This window comes from Choloepus didactylus, chromosome 10, assembly GCF_015220235.1.
Source record: "Choloepus didactylus isolate mChoDid1 chromosome 10, mChoDid1.pri, whole genome shotgun sequence".
NCBI lineage: Eukaryota > Metazoa > Chordata > Mammalia > Pilosa > Megalonychidae > Choloepus > Choloepus didactylus.
The window spans coordinates 97,082,198-97,103,810 of NC_051316.1; the positions used below are offsets into that span (position 1 = coordinate 97,082,198).

General features: G+C 39.6%; 1 protein-coding gene across 6 annotated transcripts in view; it reads left to right on the top strand.

The window, feature by feature from the left end:
* Nucleotides 1-3,557: 3,557 nt before the first annotated feature.
* The window catches only part of NR6A1 (nuclear receptor subfamily 6 group A member 1), a 280,389-nt gene continuing 262,333 nt past the window's right edge, over nucleotides 3,558-21,613 (top strand). For all 6 annotated transcript variants that reach the window (XM_037850708.1, XM_037850709.1, XM_037850705.1 and 3 more), the window contains exon 1: nucleotides 3,558-3,814. In XM_037850708.1, coding sequence (XP_037706636.1) covers nucleotides 3,715-3,814 — 100 coding nt within the window. In that variant the 5' untranslated portion in view covers nucleotides 3,558-3,714. The remainder of the gene's footprint in view (nucleotides 3,815-21,613) is intronic.

Below are 21,613 nucleotides of genomic sequence, written 5' to 3' on the forward strand. Positions count from 1 at the left end.
AAAAAATAAATATTGCAGGTGTTCATATGTGCCTAGACTATCTCTGGAAGGCTGCAAAATAAATCAGTATGGTGGTTTTCTCTAAGCAGGGGACCTTGCGGGCAGAAATCAAAGGAGAGAACTTACTTTTCACTGAATACCTTTTTGCATTCAGTGAATTTTGTAATGTATATCCTACTTATTCAAAAAACGAACAAAAGATACTTAAAACAAACAGACTCGGCAGGGGGTTCCCTTTCCCAGCCCTTTCTCCCAGCTATAGTTTGCTCTGACTCTGGTTAAGCCATGGAAGAGCAAGGCTGCTGTGGCACCAGAGGAACTCTGCCCTCTGCTGGCCATTCCTCCCTATGACCCCGACACTCTCTGGCTTCCTCTTTTTGGCCTTTCTCCTGCCCCTCTCTTTCTCTGTCATCTCCGATTACAATGGCTTCTCTCAGTTCCTCAAAAATGCCAAGCTCCAAATTGGCCTCAGAATCTTTGCACATATTGTTTCTCCTGATTGAAACTCTCTCTCTTCATGACCACCCTCCCAGGTCTTACTCACTCCTATTAATCCTTCCCATCCTATTTGAGTGCTCATTATCCCGGAAAGCCTCCCCTGGCCACACTCCCGTAGCACTTCTAACTCTCAGGGTGCTCTCAGTTGAAGCACTTATGTGCTATATTGCGGGTTTGTGTGATTATTTGATTTGATTAGTGTCTACCTCCTCCAACAAAAGGGCAAAGTCCCCATGATGGATGGAGCTCATGACTTTTTCTTAATGGTATACCTGTCTGGTCATGTTTGTCTGTCTGTCTGCTTCTGGCCTCAGGACTGCCTCCCCCCACCTCCCATTCTTCCTTATCCTTAGATACTTTTCTTTCCAGCTCTTCTGTCATAAATCCTGCAGGCAGCGGGAGACTCTTTTTTTCTCTCTCTCTGAGTATGTTTCCTTATTTGTAAATTGGGAGGACAGTATTGACTTCTCAGGCTTTTTGGGGTCAATGTAGAGAAAAGGCCCCATAGTAGATAGATGCCCACCTCACAGGGCTCTATATATTGGGACAATAGCTGACGTCTCAGTCCATAGCCATTTTCCTAGCCTTTCTCAGTTTTGTGGTAGCTGAAGCATTTTTTCAGAAGAGAAGTGACTGGGAGTTAGGGATTACTCTTTAAATAACATTGGTAACAGGTCTCATTTATTAGGCCAGACCTTATATTAATTGTTTCACATGCATCATCTCATTTAATTCTCACAACAATCCTGTTCAGTAGCAATTATTATTGCCTCTCTCCCATTGCAAACCAGGACACTGAGGCTCAGAAGTAGCGTGCTTAAGGTCATAAAGTTATTAAATAGAAAAGTCAGAACTGTTGTTTATTCATTCTTTCACCTATTTGATAATTATTTATGAAGTATCTATTATGTGTAGGCCCTGTGCTCAGCAGTTGGGGTTATAAGGATGAGCGTGAGAATTAAGAGATTTGACTAGTCAGAGAGATTGGGAAGGCTTTGGGAAGGAAAGAACAACAGAGCTGGAGTCTGAAGGATGAGCAGGAGTTGCTTCCAGGGCCTGACCTTTTAGCTGAACTCTTCTTCCCATCTGTCTTAGAATCCTCATCTGCCACTGAAACCCCAGGGCTGAAACAGGTTTCTGCAGAGCCACTTAGCCCCTAATTGGATCTCTGGGGATGGGAAACTCACCACCTCCAGAGGGCGATGATAGAAAGGGAAATTCTGGCCCAAGGAAGGCCAGGATGTCCTGACAAATCTTAGAACCCAGAGCTGAGGGAATGGCCCAGAGGACCCCCTTTCTTACACCACCCTCCCTCCCCCAAGGGTTCTTCTCTGGAGGCTAAGGACACCCACTGTTGAAAGGACCATCTCCAGAATCATTGCTCACTGTTCTTGGGGAGACGTGAGGCCTCTGGGGCTGGCACCAAAAAAGCACTTCTCACAGTGGGCACAGAACCATGTGAGAACATGGAGGGCATCTAGTTGTCCCCTGTTAGAAGATATTAGGGAAGGCACCCTGAATAGCTGACACTTGAACAGGATCTTGGAAGAGGAATAGGAGTTTGGGAGTGAATTGGAAAAGCCAGCAGCTTTCCAGCTTGAAGTAGGCAAGGGTTTGGGCTCTGGTGTCTGATCTACGGTAGTTGGAATTCCCCTTACTGCTGGATGACTTCATCAGTGTATAAGGACAACGTGAGAGCTACCTCATAAAGTGCATGTGAGGATTAGACACATAACGTTAATATAAATCTCTTAGAACAATGGCTGGCACAGATTCAGGATGCAATACAGGTGAACCAATGTTTGTATGGAGTAGTCAGCCGCAAGTGCAGGGAAGTGTTGCAAAACATTCACTGTAACATGTGAGGGAAGACGTATGGTGAAACGTGGGCAAGGGTCATAAAAGTGAATGTCTGAACGAAGATATATATATATATGAAAGCAAAGAACGACATAGACGAGCCAACAGATTGGTGGTGGTGGTGGTAGCTAGGGAGGATACACTGACGGCTAGTGAGGAAGCTGCAGGATAACCTGGTAGAGACCGGCAAAGCACCAATGTTCTGGTTCTTTGTTTTCAAGTAGGCCAGATAGGGCTTGGACTCTGGGGGCAGCTGCAACGAGTCTTTGGGGTTCGAGGAAGGCGGGCGCCGGGGCAGGTCCCAGAGGCTGGTGGCCGCTCGCCACCTGGTGGCCGCGGGAAGTGGCTTCAGCCAGGAGTAAGCCAGACGCTGAAAAATCTCGAATTCCGGAAAACTGCGGCGGGGAGCAGGGAGCTTCTAACTGGACCCCGTCCCTACTCTACCCCTATTTTACAGATCGCGAAATCGAGGAGAGGGGAAGCCGAGCGAGGCGGGGGTACAAGCCTCTCAGACGGAGGGCTTCAAGACACCTGGAGGTGTCTTTAATGGCATTAATAGTCCCGATTTTTAGTTTGCCCATCTGTTCTATGTGAAGGGAGAAATGAAAGGGGAGGAAGAGAAACTAATCTTTCCCGCCCACCCGGAGGTAAAAGCCTTTAAAGACTTCCCCGGAATGCAGAGTTTTATAGATCTATTTGCATACGAACGCAGTCCCTTGGAGTTAAACACCCGTCCTTTAATCTCTGGTTCAATTTGCCCCGCCGCCGCGTAGGAAGGCTCTTCCGATTACCTCTAAGCCCCGCCCCCTAGAGCCCCGCCCACAGGGCTGGGCTTCATTGCACGTGCTCAACCGGCTCCTTTACGTCCGCCTCCTCGGGAGACTTATTATCGCGGTGGGAGGATACGAGGAGTCGTAGAGAGTCCTAACCTTGTATAAATCAAAATAAAGAGAAATGCCTGAAATAACCGCTTACTAAAATTCAGTATAAGTTTCATGAAGGCTTGTGAAATCTACAGGCCTTCACTTTTCCGTCTTAGTGCTACTTATCCTTCCTCCCACCCCTTCAGTTGGTGGGGGTCCCGCGTGGTCGGCATCACTGGATGGACTCCAATTCCCAGTGTCCCCGCAGAGCCGTGCGTGGCAGCGACGCGTGACGTCAGGGGAGGGAGCTGGCCAGTGCTGAGGGGGCGCGGCGCACAGGGGCGCGGAGCCCGGCGGCTCGCGGCCCAGAGAGCGCCGCGGCCGGGAGCCCTCCGGCCCCTGACAGCCCCCTCCCCCCGGCGGACGACGACGACGACGAGGGCGCCGGTCATGGCGGAACAGCGGACCCAGCACGGGCCCTGAGTACCACCGCATGGACCGGGACGAACGGCCGCCCAGCGGAGGGGGAGGCGGCGGGGGCTCGGCGGGGTTCCTGGAGCCGCCCGCCGCGCTCCCTCCGCCACCGCGCAACGGTGGGTGAGGGGCCCGCAGAGTCTGGGCCAAGAACCGGCCCTCCTGTCCCTGACCTCAGGGATCCCTCTCTTCTCAGTCGACTCTCCTCCTAAGAAGCCGCAGTTTCTGAGGACTCTCGCCCCGTGTCGCACTGGCCTCGAGTCCCCTCAGTGTGGATCTTCACCTCAGTCTTTCCCAGAGCTGACCTTCCCTCTCCTCCCCCGTCTTCCTCAGTGTTGACCCTCCCCCTCCTCCCTGTTCCCCATAGTGCTGACCCTCCCCCTGCTCGGGTTCTCGAACCAAGCGATCCCTCCAATATCCTCGCCCTCCCCAGTACCTACAGCACGGTCCCTCTCTTCCCCCCTGTCTCCTCAATTCAGGCCTCCCTTCCCCCCGGCTCCCCTCAGCGCCGATTCTTCCCTCTCTTTCCCTTCGGGTCAGTGGGGGCTTCTCCACCTCGTCGGGTCCCCTCAGCGAAGGGCTTTCACTTCCTCTCCCCCCCCCCCCCATCCCCCGGGATCCCCTCTGCGGGACCTCTCCCCGCAAAGATCCCTTCAGCGCCGAATCCTTCTCCTACCCCTAGTCTAGTCCCTTCCCCTCCCAGAGCTCCCCCACATGGATCCCTGAGCCCTCTGCGGACGCGCTCTCTCACCCTGCGGATCCGGACACCACCCTCGGACCGCTTCATTCTCTTTGCCCCTCACCTTTCCAGAGTGCTTCCCGTTCTGCCCCCTTAATACCGTGAGCCTTCCACCTCTGCGCGGACCACAGTTCGTTAGGTTTGTCCTCATCTCGTTTTTCGGACCCCCCTTTCTCTGCTCCTTTCCTCCAGGTCCCCCCCTCTGCTCCTTTCCCCCTCCCCACTCTTCCCTTGCAGCCCACCCTCTACCTTCGCCCCTGCTCAGCCCTCCCTCCTGTTAGACGATGTCTTTCTGTTAGCTCAGATCTCGAGCCCGACTGGGTCTCGGGACACCTGCCTTTTAGTAGCTAGTTCCCTTTTCCCGCTTCTACAGGCCGGACCCGGTCCGCACTTGTCTAACCTCACTTCTCTTTCCTTTCCGGATCTCCGACCCTAAGCCCTGAGAATTCCTCACCTGGCCGGGCTCTTCCTCCCGCTGTCCCCCTGCCCCCACGTCCTGGCCAAGTCTTCAGGTTCCTCCCGGCTGTCCCGGGGCCGTACTCGCCCGCCTCCCGCTTTCTCCTTCTCTTTGCGTGGTGTTTTATTTGTATCTGTTTGATATTTTCCCCCTCAGTGTTTCCGCGGAATGTTTTTATTGGTAACGTGTAAGAAGCTTTTGTGAGGTCGTAAAAGGTGAACTTTTGAACTTGGAAAGCGCCCTGGAGCAATTAGCGCAGGCGATAGTCCCGGGAGGCCTGCATTACAAAGGGTGCTCGTAGCGGCCGGCAAACGCTCCGGCGGCAAACCCGATTTATTTATTTATTTGCCCTGCCTTCCACCTTTCACATCTCATTTCCGAATAAAGGGCAGGCTCTCGGAGATCCGTGCCTCCTCCCCTCTCTGCGCCATAAACTCGCAATTCTCTGAAAGATCTAGGACGGAACAGCGTCCGTCTAACAAGTAACAGATTTCAAATTGAATGCAAACACCCGGGACAGTTAGGAGGCACTAAAAATTAATTGCTTCGGCAAGAAGTTTCTCAACCACAACAGTGTCTTGGCAGGTGTGAGGAAAGTAACCTGAAAATAGGTCACTTAGGCGCTCAATTTTTGATTGAGGAGCTACCTAAGGGAAGAAATATTGGGATGGATCTGTGCCTCCATACATTTATTAACTCATCAAACGCTTATTGCTAATTTAGTGAAGTTGTTTTGTTTGTTTTTTAACCAGTAAGGGAAAAGTCTTATTTTGAAGAGAGCGTGGTAACTTCACTTGATGTTGCTGACCAAATAGTGACTAAGTTTTCAAAGTTTTTGTCCTTTTTTAAGATGTGTATGATGTGTGGTATCGAGGTGGCCGGCAGTCCCGTGGAGTGTCTTTGGAGACTGATTTCTGAATGTGAACATATTTGAGATCGATAAAATCCCCAGTCACAATAGGAGGAGACTGGAATCCAGTTGGGGTAAAAGGAGACGGTATCTTAGGAACAAAGGATTTCTTTAATGCCTTTGACTTTTTAAGCTAGTTTGTGTGAAAATTTTGTTGTTAACTCTGAATGTTGTAAACCCTGATCTAAAATTTACCACACTGATTTCTTACCCAAGCCCCAGATTTCTGTATTAGCTATATGTATTTTCATAATGCCTTCCCGTGTGTAAATACTTCCTGTACCCACCTGTGCATAACATGAAGCTGATGGGTTTTACTGCAGACATTACTTTCAGTTCTACTTGAGAATAATATTGTTGAAAGGGAAGCCAAGGAATTGGATTTGTTCTTAATTATTCATTAGTGCATTTTAAAGAACTCAATGGTAATTTTAACTCTTAATCAAATTTCCCATTCATAGTCATTTCCTCAATTGTTCAAAACCTTTTAAAAGGTTAGTGAGCAATCCATTTAGGCCAAGGTGGCTTTAATATTTTATATCAGTCCAATTTAGTGCTATGGATATTTCCTTTTTGTTGAAAAAACGTTGTGTACTGTTTTACAATTTATGTTCATTAGCTCCTGTGAACTTACCATGCTTACAGAAAAATTACTTCCCCCCTCCCCCTGAAAAAAGTGTTCCCTTGGATGGTGGGGACATTTTTTTTTTTTTTTGCTTCCTAATTGATATTTTTCTCCAAAAGTAAATAAAACTGCTTAAGTTCTAATCAGAGAAAATGAATTCTCCTTTTTATCCTAGTAACTGATTTTCATTCTGTATGAAATATTTGCAATAGGTAACTATCTAGATGGAAGTTTCTAGTTTGGTTTATGTCATGAAGAAATAAACTGGAGGTGGAATTTTAGAAATGTTTTCCTATCAGAAATGCCATTGATGCTGAATTTACAGTCTTTTAAATGGTTATTATTGTTGTATCAGAACAGTGAACAACCATCTGCAGTACCCTCACCCTTCCAAGAATTCCCTGTGCTGACTCTGTTAGATATTTTCAGTTGTTGCTTGTGAGTTTCAATAACAAACATGAACCCATTTAGTTCTCTTTTGGGGTTTCAAAGGAAGATGAATGATTTAAGGAAGCATTTGCTGAATATTGCATTTCTTCATTTTATTTTAAGAGAATGAGAGAGTAGACTTTTAAATAAAGCAGAGGAAGATAATACACCATTTTAAGTAATTAAAAGCATTTTTATATAATTCCACTCTGGAAGAAAGGGGAAAAGTTTACCAAGTAATATGTCTTTTTCCTGCTATGACCATGCTGTCCAAATGTTTATCCCTGTCAATAAATTAGTAATTTTTTTCCATAAATTAAATGTTTTCAGTTCTGCAACTTTTATAATTAACTTAATTCTGTATCATCTCAGAGTTTTCCACTTCCATTAAAAAAAAATAGCACATTGTATAGTACTATTGTTCTTAGGTACAAATAGCATACAGTTTTTTAGTAGGCTATGTGACCTCCAAAGAACACTTAAAAGCATTGGTGAGCAGATTCACTGGTACTTTTGAGCAGCTGAAGAGGAGATGACTGCACTTCCAATCTTAGATATACAATCTTTCAAATTATTTTTGACCATTTCTGGTCCATATAATCAAAATATGATCATGACATGCTTCCTAATCTGTAAATCATTCTGAATTCTATAACAAAATGGTGTATGTATGCATTTGCTTGTGAAAGGGAGTTGGGCAAGAGAAAGTGGAGCTAATGAAAGAAAAAAACTGCTGGTAAATTTCCTAAAATATGCCCAAATCATTCATTACCATGTTTTAAAAATAATTCCTTAGTTTCTCATTTTTTCCCCTTTTTCCTGGGGTTGTGATGCAAAGGTAGAAAATGAACTTCAGATTAAAATACCGAATTTTAGAATAATGGTGGATGGTGGGTAGGAATGCCAACTGCTACCCTAATACTGGTAAAGGACATTTTTTATAGCATTTCTAGTGCTTGTTGTGCAAGTTGGCTTTAAATTGCTAATGATACTTGGATGTTTTGGGTTAGTGAGTTTCATCTTGCATTAAGACGCCATTACCTCGCTTTTTACAACTAGGTAGATGTTTGTATTGAATAAATTGGTCCATTAACGAATTGTACTCAAATGGCAACTTACAGAATTTCAAGAAGTCAGGATTGATCCTTCTACCTTAGGAGACTTCATTGTCAGCATGCTCATCCAGTTCTTGGGAGCCTTCTTATAATTTTCATTTCTTATGTTTACCTTTGTGTTGTGGCCAAGCAAAACGACACTTCTCTATTCAGTATTTTTTTTCATGTATTAAGAGTAAATTTTACATTGTTGGTCAAATCTATTAAAGTAGGACAATAAAAGTGTCATATTTTGTGTGAATTCATTTCCATTTATCTTGTATGTGAAAAAGAGAGTCAGAAAAATCAAAGTTCTGAATCAACAGATATACAGGTTGCATTTCAGTAAAAAAATAAAAGTATTCTTGAAACAGCTTTAAACCAAAGATAGCTATCTAATATTACTATACAAGTAGACATCGAATATACCCGACTTTTTTGAAATACTTTGAAAGTATTTCCAAAATCAGCAAGTTGTGAAAGAAAATGTTTTAAGTTTTTGTAATCTGAAGGTTGACTTTTTTTTTTTTTTTGTGACTTTTTCCTGATGCAGGTAACTTCTTGAGGGCTTATGGATGCCTTTGATAGAGAAGTAGGGTTCAGAAATATCAGAATTATTAAAAGTGGGCAAGAAATGGGGTTGGGTGCTTGAGCAGGTGATTCCTAAAATCAAGCCGTCTTTGGCTTATTTCTTGTTTTCCAGCATGGTTTGTCTTTATGAAAAAGATAAGACTTTTAGACCATAGGTAATGGAAAATTAGAAGAAAACTATTGGTGAGATGTCTAACCTGCTTTTCAGTGTGGTTTAGAAATAACTACAGAATAGAGAACTTTGAAAGAATAAAACATTTCTTACTTTATTTGGTTTTTCATTCTTTATTACCTGTTGTTAAACAGCAGTTTGTGTATAGAACATCTTCTCAAGTAAAAAAGATTTTTTTACTGGTTCCAGTTACTTGAATAAGATTTTAGTAGTGTAACTTGGTAATTCTAATTAACAGTGTTTTTGCTTGGGAGCAGACCAGGATTTCCTCAGCTGGCTGTTGGGGAGCTGAATTGCTTTTTACCCCACCCCCAGCTGCACCAAATCTTTTGATCCCAAACTACAGTGTTTGTCATTTGAGAATGCAAACTGAGAGAAAATAAGTTGTGAAAATAGCCTGCTGTGAGTTTTCATTTGCAATTTAGAATTTTTGTTCTAAAAAAAAGTATAGGAATAATTGAACCCTCAACTTTTTTATCCTGAAGGGAGAAAACTAACCAAGCTCTCATGTCTAAGTAGAAAATTCCTGAATTTCTTTAAAATTACATTTCTTGCTTAAAAATTTGGGGGTTGTTTAAATTTTGAAGTCACTGTTTCAAAAGAGAAACTATTCTAATTATAAATTCACAGGAGGCATTCAAATGTTTTGAATTTCCTTAGAGGTATGTGTTTGGGGGAAATAAGAGTTAATTTTGTGCAATAGAAAAATTTGCATTCAAGGTAGTTCGTGCTTTCTCCATCTGTTATATAAGTTCAAAAAGAGAATCACAAATTCCTATATCTTATACTAAATAAATCCTGTGATTTGTTATATTAAGAATTAACTTTAAACTGTATCCTCAAGTGATGAGGTCTTTGGATCTTAATTACAAACTCTGCACCCTTCAATTTGTTACACCAGAGAAGAAGCTATTCAAGCATAAACCACAGATGGCAGTAGTAGTATATTTTTCTATTTTCTGGACCAATTCTTGCCTTTAAGTTGGTGTCAATTCTGCAGACACTATTAAGTCAGCTGGCAGGTGTAATGTTTCCAAAACCAATTCCCTAGGTAGCAACATGTAATATATTCTGGAAACAAATCCCTGCATTTGATTTGCAGATATACTCTGTGGGTGGTTTGAGCCAGAATAGTGGCATTGATCTCAGTGCCCAAATGAGAAATCATAAAAAGAATTTGGAATAGTGATAGAGGGAATTTTTATAGTCATAATCTGGAGCACATTGGAACTGTAGTGTTGTTATGTCTGTAACAGATATTTGCTTGAGCAGCTGTTGGCATTGGTAACAATTTATAATTCATTTAAAAATATACTCAAGAACCATAATTTTGTAGATAGTCTTCTCAGCTTGGCTTTTTCAACTCCTTCTCACCATAGTTTTGTGAAGTTGAAGTGTTTTATAAAATCATGGAATTTTAGATATGTCTATAAAAGCATTTCAGAGGTCTATGAGCAGGTTCTGCTTGCTCTTCCAGTTCTTCATTGCAGTGCCAAAATTTCTGTTCTTTTAATCCTCTAGAAATGTTGATTGATAAAGGACATAATTGATTAAACAGCTTCTTTAAGTTCCCATGGTATATTACCTATGTTTCCTTTGAGTTTAAAAGAAACATCAGAGGTATAGTAAGACCCGGGAAATATTTCAATAATGAATCTATGTCCTGATGAAGGGTGGACTGATTCAGTGAAAGGAATTAGCTTAATTTATATGTAATTTTCATTTTCAAAATTAATTTGATTTATTTTGTGTGCTCATTTCAGTCCTGAAGCTGTATTACCTTGGAATAATTGAAAATTCAGTTTTGGCCATTTTTGTTAATCCTTTATGCTTTGCTAGATCAGATGCAATATTCTTTTTGTCACAGTAACTTAAGTTGATGTAAGAAAAAAAGTTAGAAGATAGGAGACTTCTCTGTGGTCATATAAACTTTTATCCTGCTTCCTCATCTCTTTTAAAATTTATAAACAATGAATTAGTACTCTGTCGGGTGGTACTATTTTCTGTCCTCCATCATTTGTTGACCATTCATTCCTAGATTGTTTGTTTCAGGCTTCCTCTCTTCCCGTTTATTGAGTCCTTAAATTTGTTATTTATTTTAGTATCTAAACCAGTGGTTTTCAAAGAGTGGTCCATGAACCTCTGGGAGTTCCTGAGACTCTTTCAGGAGGCTCTCAAGGGCAAACTTTTTTCATAATAATACTAAGACATTATTTGCTTTTTTCATTGTGTTGACATTGGCACTGATGTTGCAAAAACAATGGTTGCTAAAACTGCTTGCCCCTTAGCAGAAATCAAGGTATCAAAGTGTACTAGTAGTCATTGTACTCTTTACCTTCATTGAGTTGTATTTTTTCACTTAAGAATGTCCTTGATGAGATAGTAAAAATTACTAGTTTTATTAAATCTTGTCCCTTAAGTACATGTATTTTTGATCTTCCTTTGTGACAAATTGATAAGTACACACAAAGCATTTCTGCTACATACGAAAATAGAATGGTTAAGTTAAGGAAAAGTGCTTGTATGATTTTGTTATGAGCTGAACTAGCTGCTTTTATTTTTCATGGGGCACCATTTTTACTCGAAAGAATAATTGACAAACTATGGTATAGGCTTGTGTATTTGTAAGACCTTTTTTCTTGGAAAAAATAAAACAAAACAAAACATAGAACGGTGAGCTTGTCACTCCAAGGAAACAGGACAATGGAATTTTTAAAAACTTGTACCTGTCGCCATGAGCTTGAAGGCTTCCCAATACTTAAAGTCTTTTCTGATGAAATTATAGTGATACTAACAAATGTGGTTTTTTTTGATATTGTGTAACGAAATGTCAACAATCGGAGGATCTACATAGCTCAGTGAACCAGTTTTCCTAATGACATAAACACGATGTAACAAAATCCTGCATGGGTAAAAGATTTGTTCAAGATGTAAGATAGTCCAGTGGATTTTAATGTAACAGAGTACACAGAGCTTGTTAATATGGTTTAAACTCCACATTGAATTAGCCTTTAAGAAACCATCACTTACTGAGTTGTGTAGTATCGAAGAAAAATATCCATAGTTATTTGAAAAAGCAAATAACTTCCTTTTCCAACTGTAAATTTCTGTGAGTCCTGATTTTCTGCCTGTATGTCACCCAAAACAATGTATCACAATATATTTAATGAAGAAGCAGATAGGAGAGTCCAGCTACCAGAATTAAGCTAGCCGTTAAAGAGATTAGTAAAAATACAAAACAGTGCCATTGTTTTCACTAATTTTGTTTTGTTTTAGAAGGCATTGTTATTATGAAAAATAACAATATGTTATCTTTACTAACATTTAATGGGTTTATTCTTGTTAGTTTAAAATGAATTGATATTTTTAAATTCCTTGGTTTTATTTTCCAATATGGTAAATATTGATAGATATAAACCATGTAACATTAGTTCTTTTAGTTCCTCAATAATTTTTAAAGTTTAAAAGGGGTCCTGAGATCACTCAGATTGAAATATATGAGAATCCCTGGTCTAAACCAACTTAATGTGTAAGAAAATGTTGACTTCACCAATTCTTAGTACTTTGCACTTTAGGTTTTCCCCTCTCTTTCCTTTTCTTTCCTTCTCCTTTTCTTTCACAGTGGAGCTACCTTTTTTTGAAAATGAGTTCATAGCAGTTTGTTTTCTTTGCTAGGGACTAAATGAGTTCTCTGATAAGGCTTTTGTTACCTGTTACATGATACCTGTTAGTTAACTGTTAATTATCTTGTGGCAGCAGTTTTCCAATAGAATCTATTTCCTCAACAAGGGTAGACTTAGAATTGTGGAAGAAAATCTCACAACACAAAAAATAATTTCTTACTTAGTAAGATCATTGCTATAAAAACAACAAAATATTTATAAAAGGTAAAAATCCTATCTTGCTTTTAAAAACTTCCATCAAAAATTGCTTGCTTGCTTGCTTTAGACATGTTTGGCATCCACTGAGTCTTCTGAGGTGATTTTGGCAATGTCATCTTGTAGATTGGTTTGCTTTTAACCTGGCTTTCAATGAGGTAGTAATAAAGTCTATATGGGAGAAGCATCTCCGCTTCTGGTCTAAGAATACCCTTTCCCAGTGTGAGTAACATCTTAATGTAAGTCAATTACTGTGTTGTTAAAGAATTAGGGATTTACTCTTTAGGGTAGTTGCTAGGTAGAACGCATTTTGTAGTAAAGCTGCTGGCTAAAAAAAGTCGTGTAACAATGTGACTGGATTAGAATTTAAGATGAAACTTGATGGGCGATGAAAGATCAGTAAGATATTTGGGCTTCGTTCCTGAGAGCCCTGTAATTTCTTGATGTTCTTGGAGATTTATTTAATGTACCATTTAAAGCAGTTTTGTGTTCCGTGGGGGTTGCAGTTTAGTGATAAGGAGAAAGCAAGACTTCCCTTTTTAATTTTAATGCTTGGATTTTATTTCAAGTTTCAGATGAAGTCTTCAAATGCTTTCTTCCTCAGTTGAGTTAAATCGTTTTAATTACTATATCTAATAACTGAGGCAGATTTTTTTTTCTTCTTTCATTTTCTTGTTGTACTTTTAATCTAACCTTTCAGGAGATTTCCTCTTCTAGCCTTTCAATCCTTCCCCCAAGATGCTGTTTTTTAGCAGGACAATAAACCACCTGGGGAAAACCCCCCATTGACATCCATTTAGAGGGCTTTGTTTTTGGAAGTGGCAGAATTCCTCCCAGCCGGGAAGGAAAGATTTTGGTGGGAGAGGGAAAGAGCAAGGACTCTGGAGTCTTGAAGAACAAAGATCACAGCTATGTGACTTTGTCACTTGACTTCTCTGAAATTTAGTTTTCTCATTTCATAGTAGCAGTTAACAATTGTATAGTGTTTACTGTAAAATAATATTCTAAGCACTATGTATATATATTAACCCACTTATAATCCTGTGAGGTAGGTGTTCTCATATCATCCTCATTTTACAGATGAGAAAACTGAGGTCCAGAGAGATTAAACCCCAGTTTCACATGTAGTAACATTAATAATGTTTCCTCGATTTAATATTCCAGTTGCCACGCATATACGCACATACTCTCTAGCATTTCTGAAATTGGCTGTAGGGTTATTAGGATTAGTGATAAACTCTGTAAAGTGCCAAGCACAGTGTCTGCCCCAAAGCAGATTCTTGAGAATCCAGGCCATTTATAAAGATGTTGTGGCCCAGAACTCAACTCCTGTCGATTCGACTAGATAGTCACAAAGGTCTGCTCTTAGAATTGCAAATGACTTGGTTGTTTCTGTCATATTGGCTTTAATAAGTGATTGAGCACAGAGCAATTTTGCTGAATGATGGACAGTTCTTGGTGAATCGAAGGAGTGCTTAGGAAAGGAGTTTTGAGCCACTCAAGGCAGGGATACCATGTTTTTTATCTGTGCCCTCAGTATCAAGTACAGAGAATTGGTGTTTCATGAATGTCGACTGAGTGAAAGAATGGTCAGGTCAGGAATCTGATTACTTTGCTTATATCAGAGTCCTTTGAATCCGAATCCTTTGTTGATAGAGAAAGTACGAAATATAAGGGAATCGCATTTTTCAGTGCTTGAGAAAACTGGGCCCAATATCTAAATCAAGAAGTGTGTTGATGCTAAACCCAAAAAGTTTGATAGCCTTGCTGGAACCAGAAATTGTAGTTTACATTCAGAAATGTGGCTCTTCTTGTGACTAAAGTGACTAGATACACCTGATTAAGACAAGATAACCAATAAATTCCTGGCTGTTTGCTTGACTATGTTGGGAAATCAACTTAAGAAAAGGTGGCTTTTGTCCCTATACCCCTTAAAAAAAAAATTTCTGCCACACAAAAGCTGCCTTTTATGAAAGAGGGGAGAACCAACCCAAGAAGGTTGATGTGGCCCTTTGGAGATGGAAATATAAGAGCCAGTTGTCTGAACTTTGTAAAACATAGAAAGTGATTTCCAAGTAGAGAGAGAGAGAGAGAGAGTGACAAAGATGTGGATAAGCATAGGCAGTGTGGGTTAACAGATTATGGAAGCAAGATAGTTTGAGTAGGAAAGGATATCAGAAAGGAGGCCACCCATATTATTTGAAGAGGTATAAGGCCCAGAGAAGAGTTGATGGGTCTGGATTATACCTGGGTTCTGATTTTAGCTTTCACAAAGGCATGTCTGTATGAACCTACCCATAAAATGAAGGAACTAAATTACATAATCCCTGAAAGGATTTTCCAGTTTTTATGATGATGGAATGAATGAATTTGGATAAGACAGGAAGTTGCAGTTTGGGAAAGCCTTGCCTAATACAGATAATTATTTTACTCATAGCTCAGATTCTCTGGGATAATTTTGGTTTCAGATACTCTGTTCAGTCATCCTCTAAGAACATTTATTCTTATCATACTCTGTTTCCTTGTTTTGATTTTTGAACACCTGGCTGCTTAAAGTCTGTAGAGTCACTTAATTTACATGTAAATTCCATTCTCTGGGTTGCCTTTATAGATATGTTTGCAGTTAAAGCTCTGATGTCATAATTTGTAAAGTGATTTTGAAATTAGATATAATTTTCTTTTTTTATGCATGATGATTTTTCTTCCCATTTATAACCCCTCCATGTCATACTTTCTGTTTTGTGAGTACAATTTCATTCACCAAGTCAAACCCTTGGTTAATTTCATAATTTTCCCTCATTCCTTGTAAAGAGATTTTTATCTGCAAAACTCATTCAGCATTGAGAAGAGTCCTTATCCTTTTATGCTTCAAGGCCCTGCGTTGGAGAATGTGGATTCATTAAGGGAAATTGCAAAACAGAAGGGAAACCTCCGTAAATGCTACTGGTCTGTAAAAAGGGAACCCAGCAGGAAAGGGGCAGCAATGCATGGGGGAGGGGTGAAATGTGTGTGTTGGGGGTGGGGTGGGGAGTGGACTGCAGAGACCTGCAGTCGAAATATTCATCAATCATTTTACTGGCACCAGGAAACCAATCAGCCTTTTAGAGAGAAGAATTTAATCAATCACCTAATGTGGGAAATTACAATTGGTTTCCCTCACAAAGAAAAATATTCCTTTATGTTCTGATAGATCACATCTGAAGGATAGTTGTACTGGCAGAAATTCAGAGCTAACTGATAACAAGCAAGTACTGAAAGAAATACTGTGACAAAGAAATGTATTTAATGTTTGAAGAGAAAATTTTTTATCAGCTGCAAGCCTTTTCAAAATATTTCAAAGCAAGTTTTCTTTTAATAGAATAGTTCCAGTAATAGAAAAAGTTACTAAGAACTTATGGGCAATATGAAGTGTATGAAATGCTGTAAATTAATCTCCCAAGTTAGTTTCAGGAACACGGATGGGACTCCTGGTTGAGGAATACCCAGTGTTTCCATTGCCTTCTTTGAAAAACAACTTCAGAACATTGTCTAAGGGACACATCCTCTGGAACACATCCTGGGGAACACAATTGGAAGTGCTTCCATATATAAAAGCAGTATTTAGGTTTAAAATGATTGTGATTTCTCAATGTCTGTGCTTGAATTGCCTGTGGCCCTTAGGTCTTTAGGTAGGGGCTGCGTAAGAATCTTTGTTTTTTTAAATTAGAAATGCATGCTCGCTGTAGAAAATTTGGAAAATAAAGGAAAAAATTATCTTACCTCCAAGCAACTTTTATTAATGTTTTCTTCTAGAAGTTCTTCAAATACTAAATTTTTGCTTCTTATGACCATATGTATTCTGCTTTTTGTTTAATTTTAAGCTTTTTCTTCTGTTACAAACTTTACTCATTCAACATGAGTTTATTTAAAACTTTTAACAGCTTTATGACATCCCATTGTTTTTCATTGTTTGACATTTAGGCAATTTTTAGTTTTTTACTGTTATAAACAATGCCAGGCCATCCTTGTGCTTTCTTTTATTTTGGGTTATTTCTTTGGTCTTCGGGATAGATTTTTAGAAGTTTGTACCTTCGCCAACAACCAGTTTAATTTACACCAGGATACCTTGTATACTAACATCCAGGTCTGTCAGCAGTCCTTAATATTTTTTAAATAAATGTCTGGTATTTAAGGTAGATTTGAGACACTGTGGTAGAGTATTTGCTCCGTTCTCATTTTTTGGAGTGATGAAGTCATTCCCAATGTCTTTTGTCCCTCAAACTTTTTGGATTTCTGGCACCAGTCCTCCTATACCATTGCTTCCCTCTCCTCCTCCCGCATTGCCTCCCCCCTCCCCCATGTCTCCAGCTGGACCAGAGCAGTACTCAGGGACCATTCTGAGGCTATACTCTTTCTCTCCCTATGGATTATGGGGTAATGGGTGGCAAAGACACTCAGGAGCCTCCTGTGGTTCCCTGTAAAAATCTCAGGGGGATGTCTGTCTGTCTGTCTCTTCCAATATAGCTATATCACCTTCTCCAGAGTCCTTAATATGTCCTGAAACTTAAAACTGTGGACGGGAAGTTAGATACATAGAGAGAGAAGTTAAACTTGCATTCCTTTAGAAGTCTGCATAATTTTGGCATGGGTTCCTCAGTAGCTGGCTTCTATTCTGATCCTGTACAGGGTTTGATGTTGGAAGGACCTAAATAAATTTTTTACTAATTTGAAAGGCATTCACAATTTTCACCAGGGCTGGTTTCAGAATAGAAGTTAGAAACATTTTGGGAATCTAGCTATCTACAAATTTTGAATTTAAGCATAGGTCACATTTGCTAAATTATTAGTCTTCTAGTCATTTAAAAAATTTACGTTGATTGAAAGTAAACAGTGAATGTTCGAAGATCATTTGCTCTTCTTCTTTGTGCTCACCACTGGTGGTCAAAGAACTTGCAATTTGCCAAGACAGTTTTTTATAATGCTTTTTAATAAGACAGTGAATAAGCCAGCTGCTCTTTCCCTCAACTATCCCATGTGCAAACCTCCTCAAATCCTGGTTAGTAATTAAAAGCCTTGAGATGACCTTGAATCTAACTGAACTACAAAAGCTGTCTTCAGTTAAATTTATAGCTTTTGTTGATTTCAAAAGAGGTTAGGTAAAATCCTATTCTATTTGCGAAAACATTAAGCAGTAGCCTTGAGTATATGTTGAAGTTCAGAAAATAATAAGAGGCCCTATTAAAGTGCAAAAGAAAAGCCCAGAATGGGCTATAAAAATAATTATTTGTTATGTATTTGTACTTGAAAAGGTTTATGGTAGGATGGTGTTTTTTCAAAGTGTCAGTTTGCTTTATTTAGATTTACTGGAATGATCTATCTTTCCCCAATTTTACGTCAGATAAAATTTTGAACCCAAATAGGAGTCAGAACAAATATTTAATTCTTTTTTAAAGTAACAGTTTAATTGGTTCTTAAAATATTTTGCAGGAGTGGGAAATTTAGTGAAAGTTTCTGGTCATATTCAGGCAGTGTAAAAGTAAAAATATAAATATTTTTAAAATGCTTTCTATGGGTCATGTTATAGATCTATAGACAGAATTTTTCTGCTTATCAAAAAGGGCAGAATATATTCCCAGTTATATAGAGAACCTTATAGAAGGAACCTTGAAGTTGTTACTCTAAGAAAAAGTCAGATTTTATGTGTCAGTAGGTAAGATAAGACATGTCCCCAGCATCATAAATGTGATAAATCTCTGAAGAATCCAGAAGTAAAGCAAATAGTTTGAGCAAGCACTATTGTCATATATAGATCTTGTAGATTCTAGGATTATTTTAGTTTTAAAATTTATTTAATGAGACTGGCCTAATCATACCTGGATCAAAATAATTGACCAAAAAAATGGTATGCCTGTGTATGTGTGAATGAAACCAACATAATGAAAGGAAAAAGTTATAATATACAGCAGGGATTGCCAGTTGGGGGTCCCTAAAGATGGTAATAGGAGGTTTTCAAATAATTTCAGTTTTGCAAAATTTGGTCCAAAATTGTATGAGGCCAAATAAAAGGACTCTATATTTTTTACTTTTGCCTGAAATTATTCATTTGGACCTGAATAGCAGGTCCAAATCTTTGCAAAAGAGGGTAGAATACATAATTATTGTAGTTTGGTAGACATTCTGCAGAGGTGGGGGTGGTGATTAAAAATTATTTAAACTAACTGCTTTTGCGATGTAATGATAACTAAATATTTTAGAGCTTGAGCTTTAGAATTAGACTTGGGTTTAAATCCTGTATCTCCCACTTTCCTGATTTTTAATTTTAATTTAATTTGATTTGATTTTTGGGTGAAAGGATCTAGAATCATCAGAGATGTGTGTGAAGAACGTAGAGTTTAGCTTTTTTCTTTAGGGAGATTCCTTAACATCTTTGAATCAGTTGCTTTATAAGTAAGGTTAATACTACTACTTCATTGGTCAGCAAGCCAGTTTACCAAAATTCAAGTCATTGAAAACCAGTTTGCCAGATGTCCAATTTACCCAATATTCCAGTTCAACTAAAATCAATTTACTGAATCTAATTTGTAGAACTTATAAAACTTGGTATTAATCTCCTTCTCCTTAGTTATTACCCCACCATTTCTTTCCTTTTTCTTTTCCTCCTTTTCCTATATGCTGTCTCTCCTTCCCTGCCCCATCCTCTGGAGCCAGACCTGGCTCTATCTTTCCACCAGCAGAGGTCCCTTCTCTGTCCCAGTTCTCTCCAGCCACAGCAGCAGAGAGAGCTGGAGTAGAAACAAATTGAACATTCCTGAAAATGCTGCTATCCTGTCAATCCTAATTTAGGAGAAATCTTTAAAAGCTAATTAAACTGTCCCATCAATTAAAATTGCTATAAATTGTCTAAATAGTTAAAATAAATTTTCAGTAAATTTAGATAATTGGCTATTTGGAGATTTGGACATTTGGTAAGTTGACTAGGAACTACTCACAGTTATGTTTGGAGAATGAAATTAGGCAATATATGTAAAGTGCAGTGCTTACCTACTACAGCATTTGGATTGTAGGAAGTGCTCAGTGTTCCTCTTAAGCACTCCTACTCAGGGAACTTAGCACACCCTCCCCCTGCCAAAGGTTTTGTCAGTTATGGGTTCCAGTTTACAGTAGCAGATGATGAAATGATCAAGGCTAGTTTATGGACCACCTGTTGACTTTCTTTTTCATCACAGGGTTGTTGAATTTTCCCAAACAGAATACCTTCTTTTAACTTGGACATCTGTTATAAAATGGCCCTGCAGGAATTCCTTGGTTCCCTTTGGGCATATGACTTCTCAGTAATTTAAGAGATGTACCTTTTTTCTGTAGCACTTCATTCCCAGCCACTTGCTTGTAATTAGAATTATGAGTCCTAGGAGAGTAGTCTGCAGTTTTATCAGGGTAAAAAGCAAGGCCAGGTCCCAGTAGGTACTTGGTGATAAGTATCAGAACCAGGACAAATGCTTCTGTCTCTTATACATAGGAGAACTGTCTCCCTGCCCCCTTTCCCCTTCCCTGGAAAACTGCTCTCTGGAGGTCTGTAAAAGGACTTTCTGGTAATATCCTTAAAAAGAGAAGGAAATAAATAGTTGGTGAATACTCTGTGTGTTCTAGGCACTGTGCTAAGCTAGCTTATGTAATTCTTTCCACATATCCCGTATTACAAATGAGTAAACCGAAGCTTAGATTTCAAACTTAAGTAGTGGTACTTTTACCACTACTCCATTAAACCAGTCTTTTCAAACGTCACAGTCTTAATACATTGCTTTTAAATGTTTTAAATATTGAATAGTTGGTTAATACTTTTTAAACCAAAATTTATTTTTTAAAAATTTTGTCATTCTAAATGATTTTTTTTTGCTATTAATAGAAGGTAACAATAAAAATAAATGGACTGAAAATAAAGTTATTAAATTTTAGCTAGATGATGTCTACACAAGTCTCTGAGACTTTTGTTAGAAAGGGACATTAGCAAGTGTTAGAGAGGCAATAGGCAAAATAGCACCAGATTTGTTTCCTCATGTCATCAGAACAACTGAAAGAGAATTGAAAAGGCAATAACTATGGAATATATTTTATTCAATTTTATTGAGATATATTCACATACCATACAGTCATCCAAAGTGTACAGTTATTCACAGTACCATCATATAGTTGTGCATTCATCACCCCAGAACATTTTCCTTGTACCAGAAAAAATAAAAATAAGAATAAAAAATAAAAATAAACACTCCCCCTTGCACCCTATTTTTCGTTTAGTTTTTTGTTCCCATTTTTCTACTCATCCATCCATACACTGGATAAAGGGAGTGTGATCCACAAGGCTTTCACAATCACAGTGTCACCTCTTGTAAGCTACATTGCTATACAATCGTCTTCAAGAGTCAAGGCTACTGGGTTGCAGTTTGATAGTTTCAGGTGTTTACTTCTAGCTATTCCAGCGCATTAAAACCTAAAAGGGCTTATCTATATAGTGTATAAGAATGCCCACCAGAGTGACCTCTCGATTTTCCATTTGAAGTCTCTCAGCCACTGAAGCTTTATTTCATTTCATTTCACATCCTCCTTTTGGTCAAGAAGATGTCTCAATCCCACAATGCCGGGTCCGGATTCATCCCCTGGAATCATATCCCTCGTTGCCAGGGAGATTTATACCCCTGGGAGTCAGATCCCATGTAGGGGGGAGGGCAGTGAGTTCACCCACCGAGTTGGCTTAGCTAGAGAAGGGGGGGGGCACATCTGAGCAACAAAGAGGCACTCAGGGGAGACTCTTAGGCACAGTTATAAGCAGGTTTAGTTTCTCTTTGCAGAGCTTCATAAGGGCAAGTCCCGTGACAGAGGGCTCAGCACATCAAACTGCCGGTCAATGTGAGAACGTTAGCAACAGTCAAGGTGAGGAAGCCTAGCACCTCTGCATTTTCCCCTAGCTCTTCAGGGAGGCCTTGTATATATATTTTTATTCTTTGTCCAGATTGCTTTGGGATATGTCGCTATTTCACACTAACCTCTGC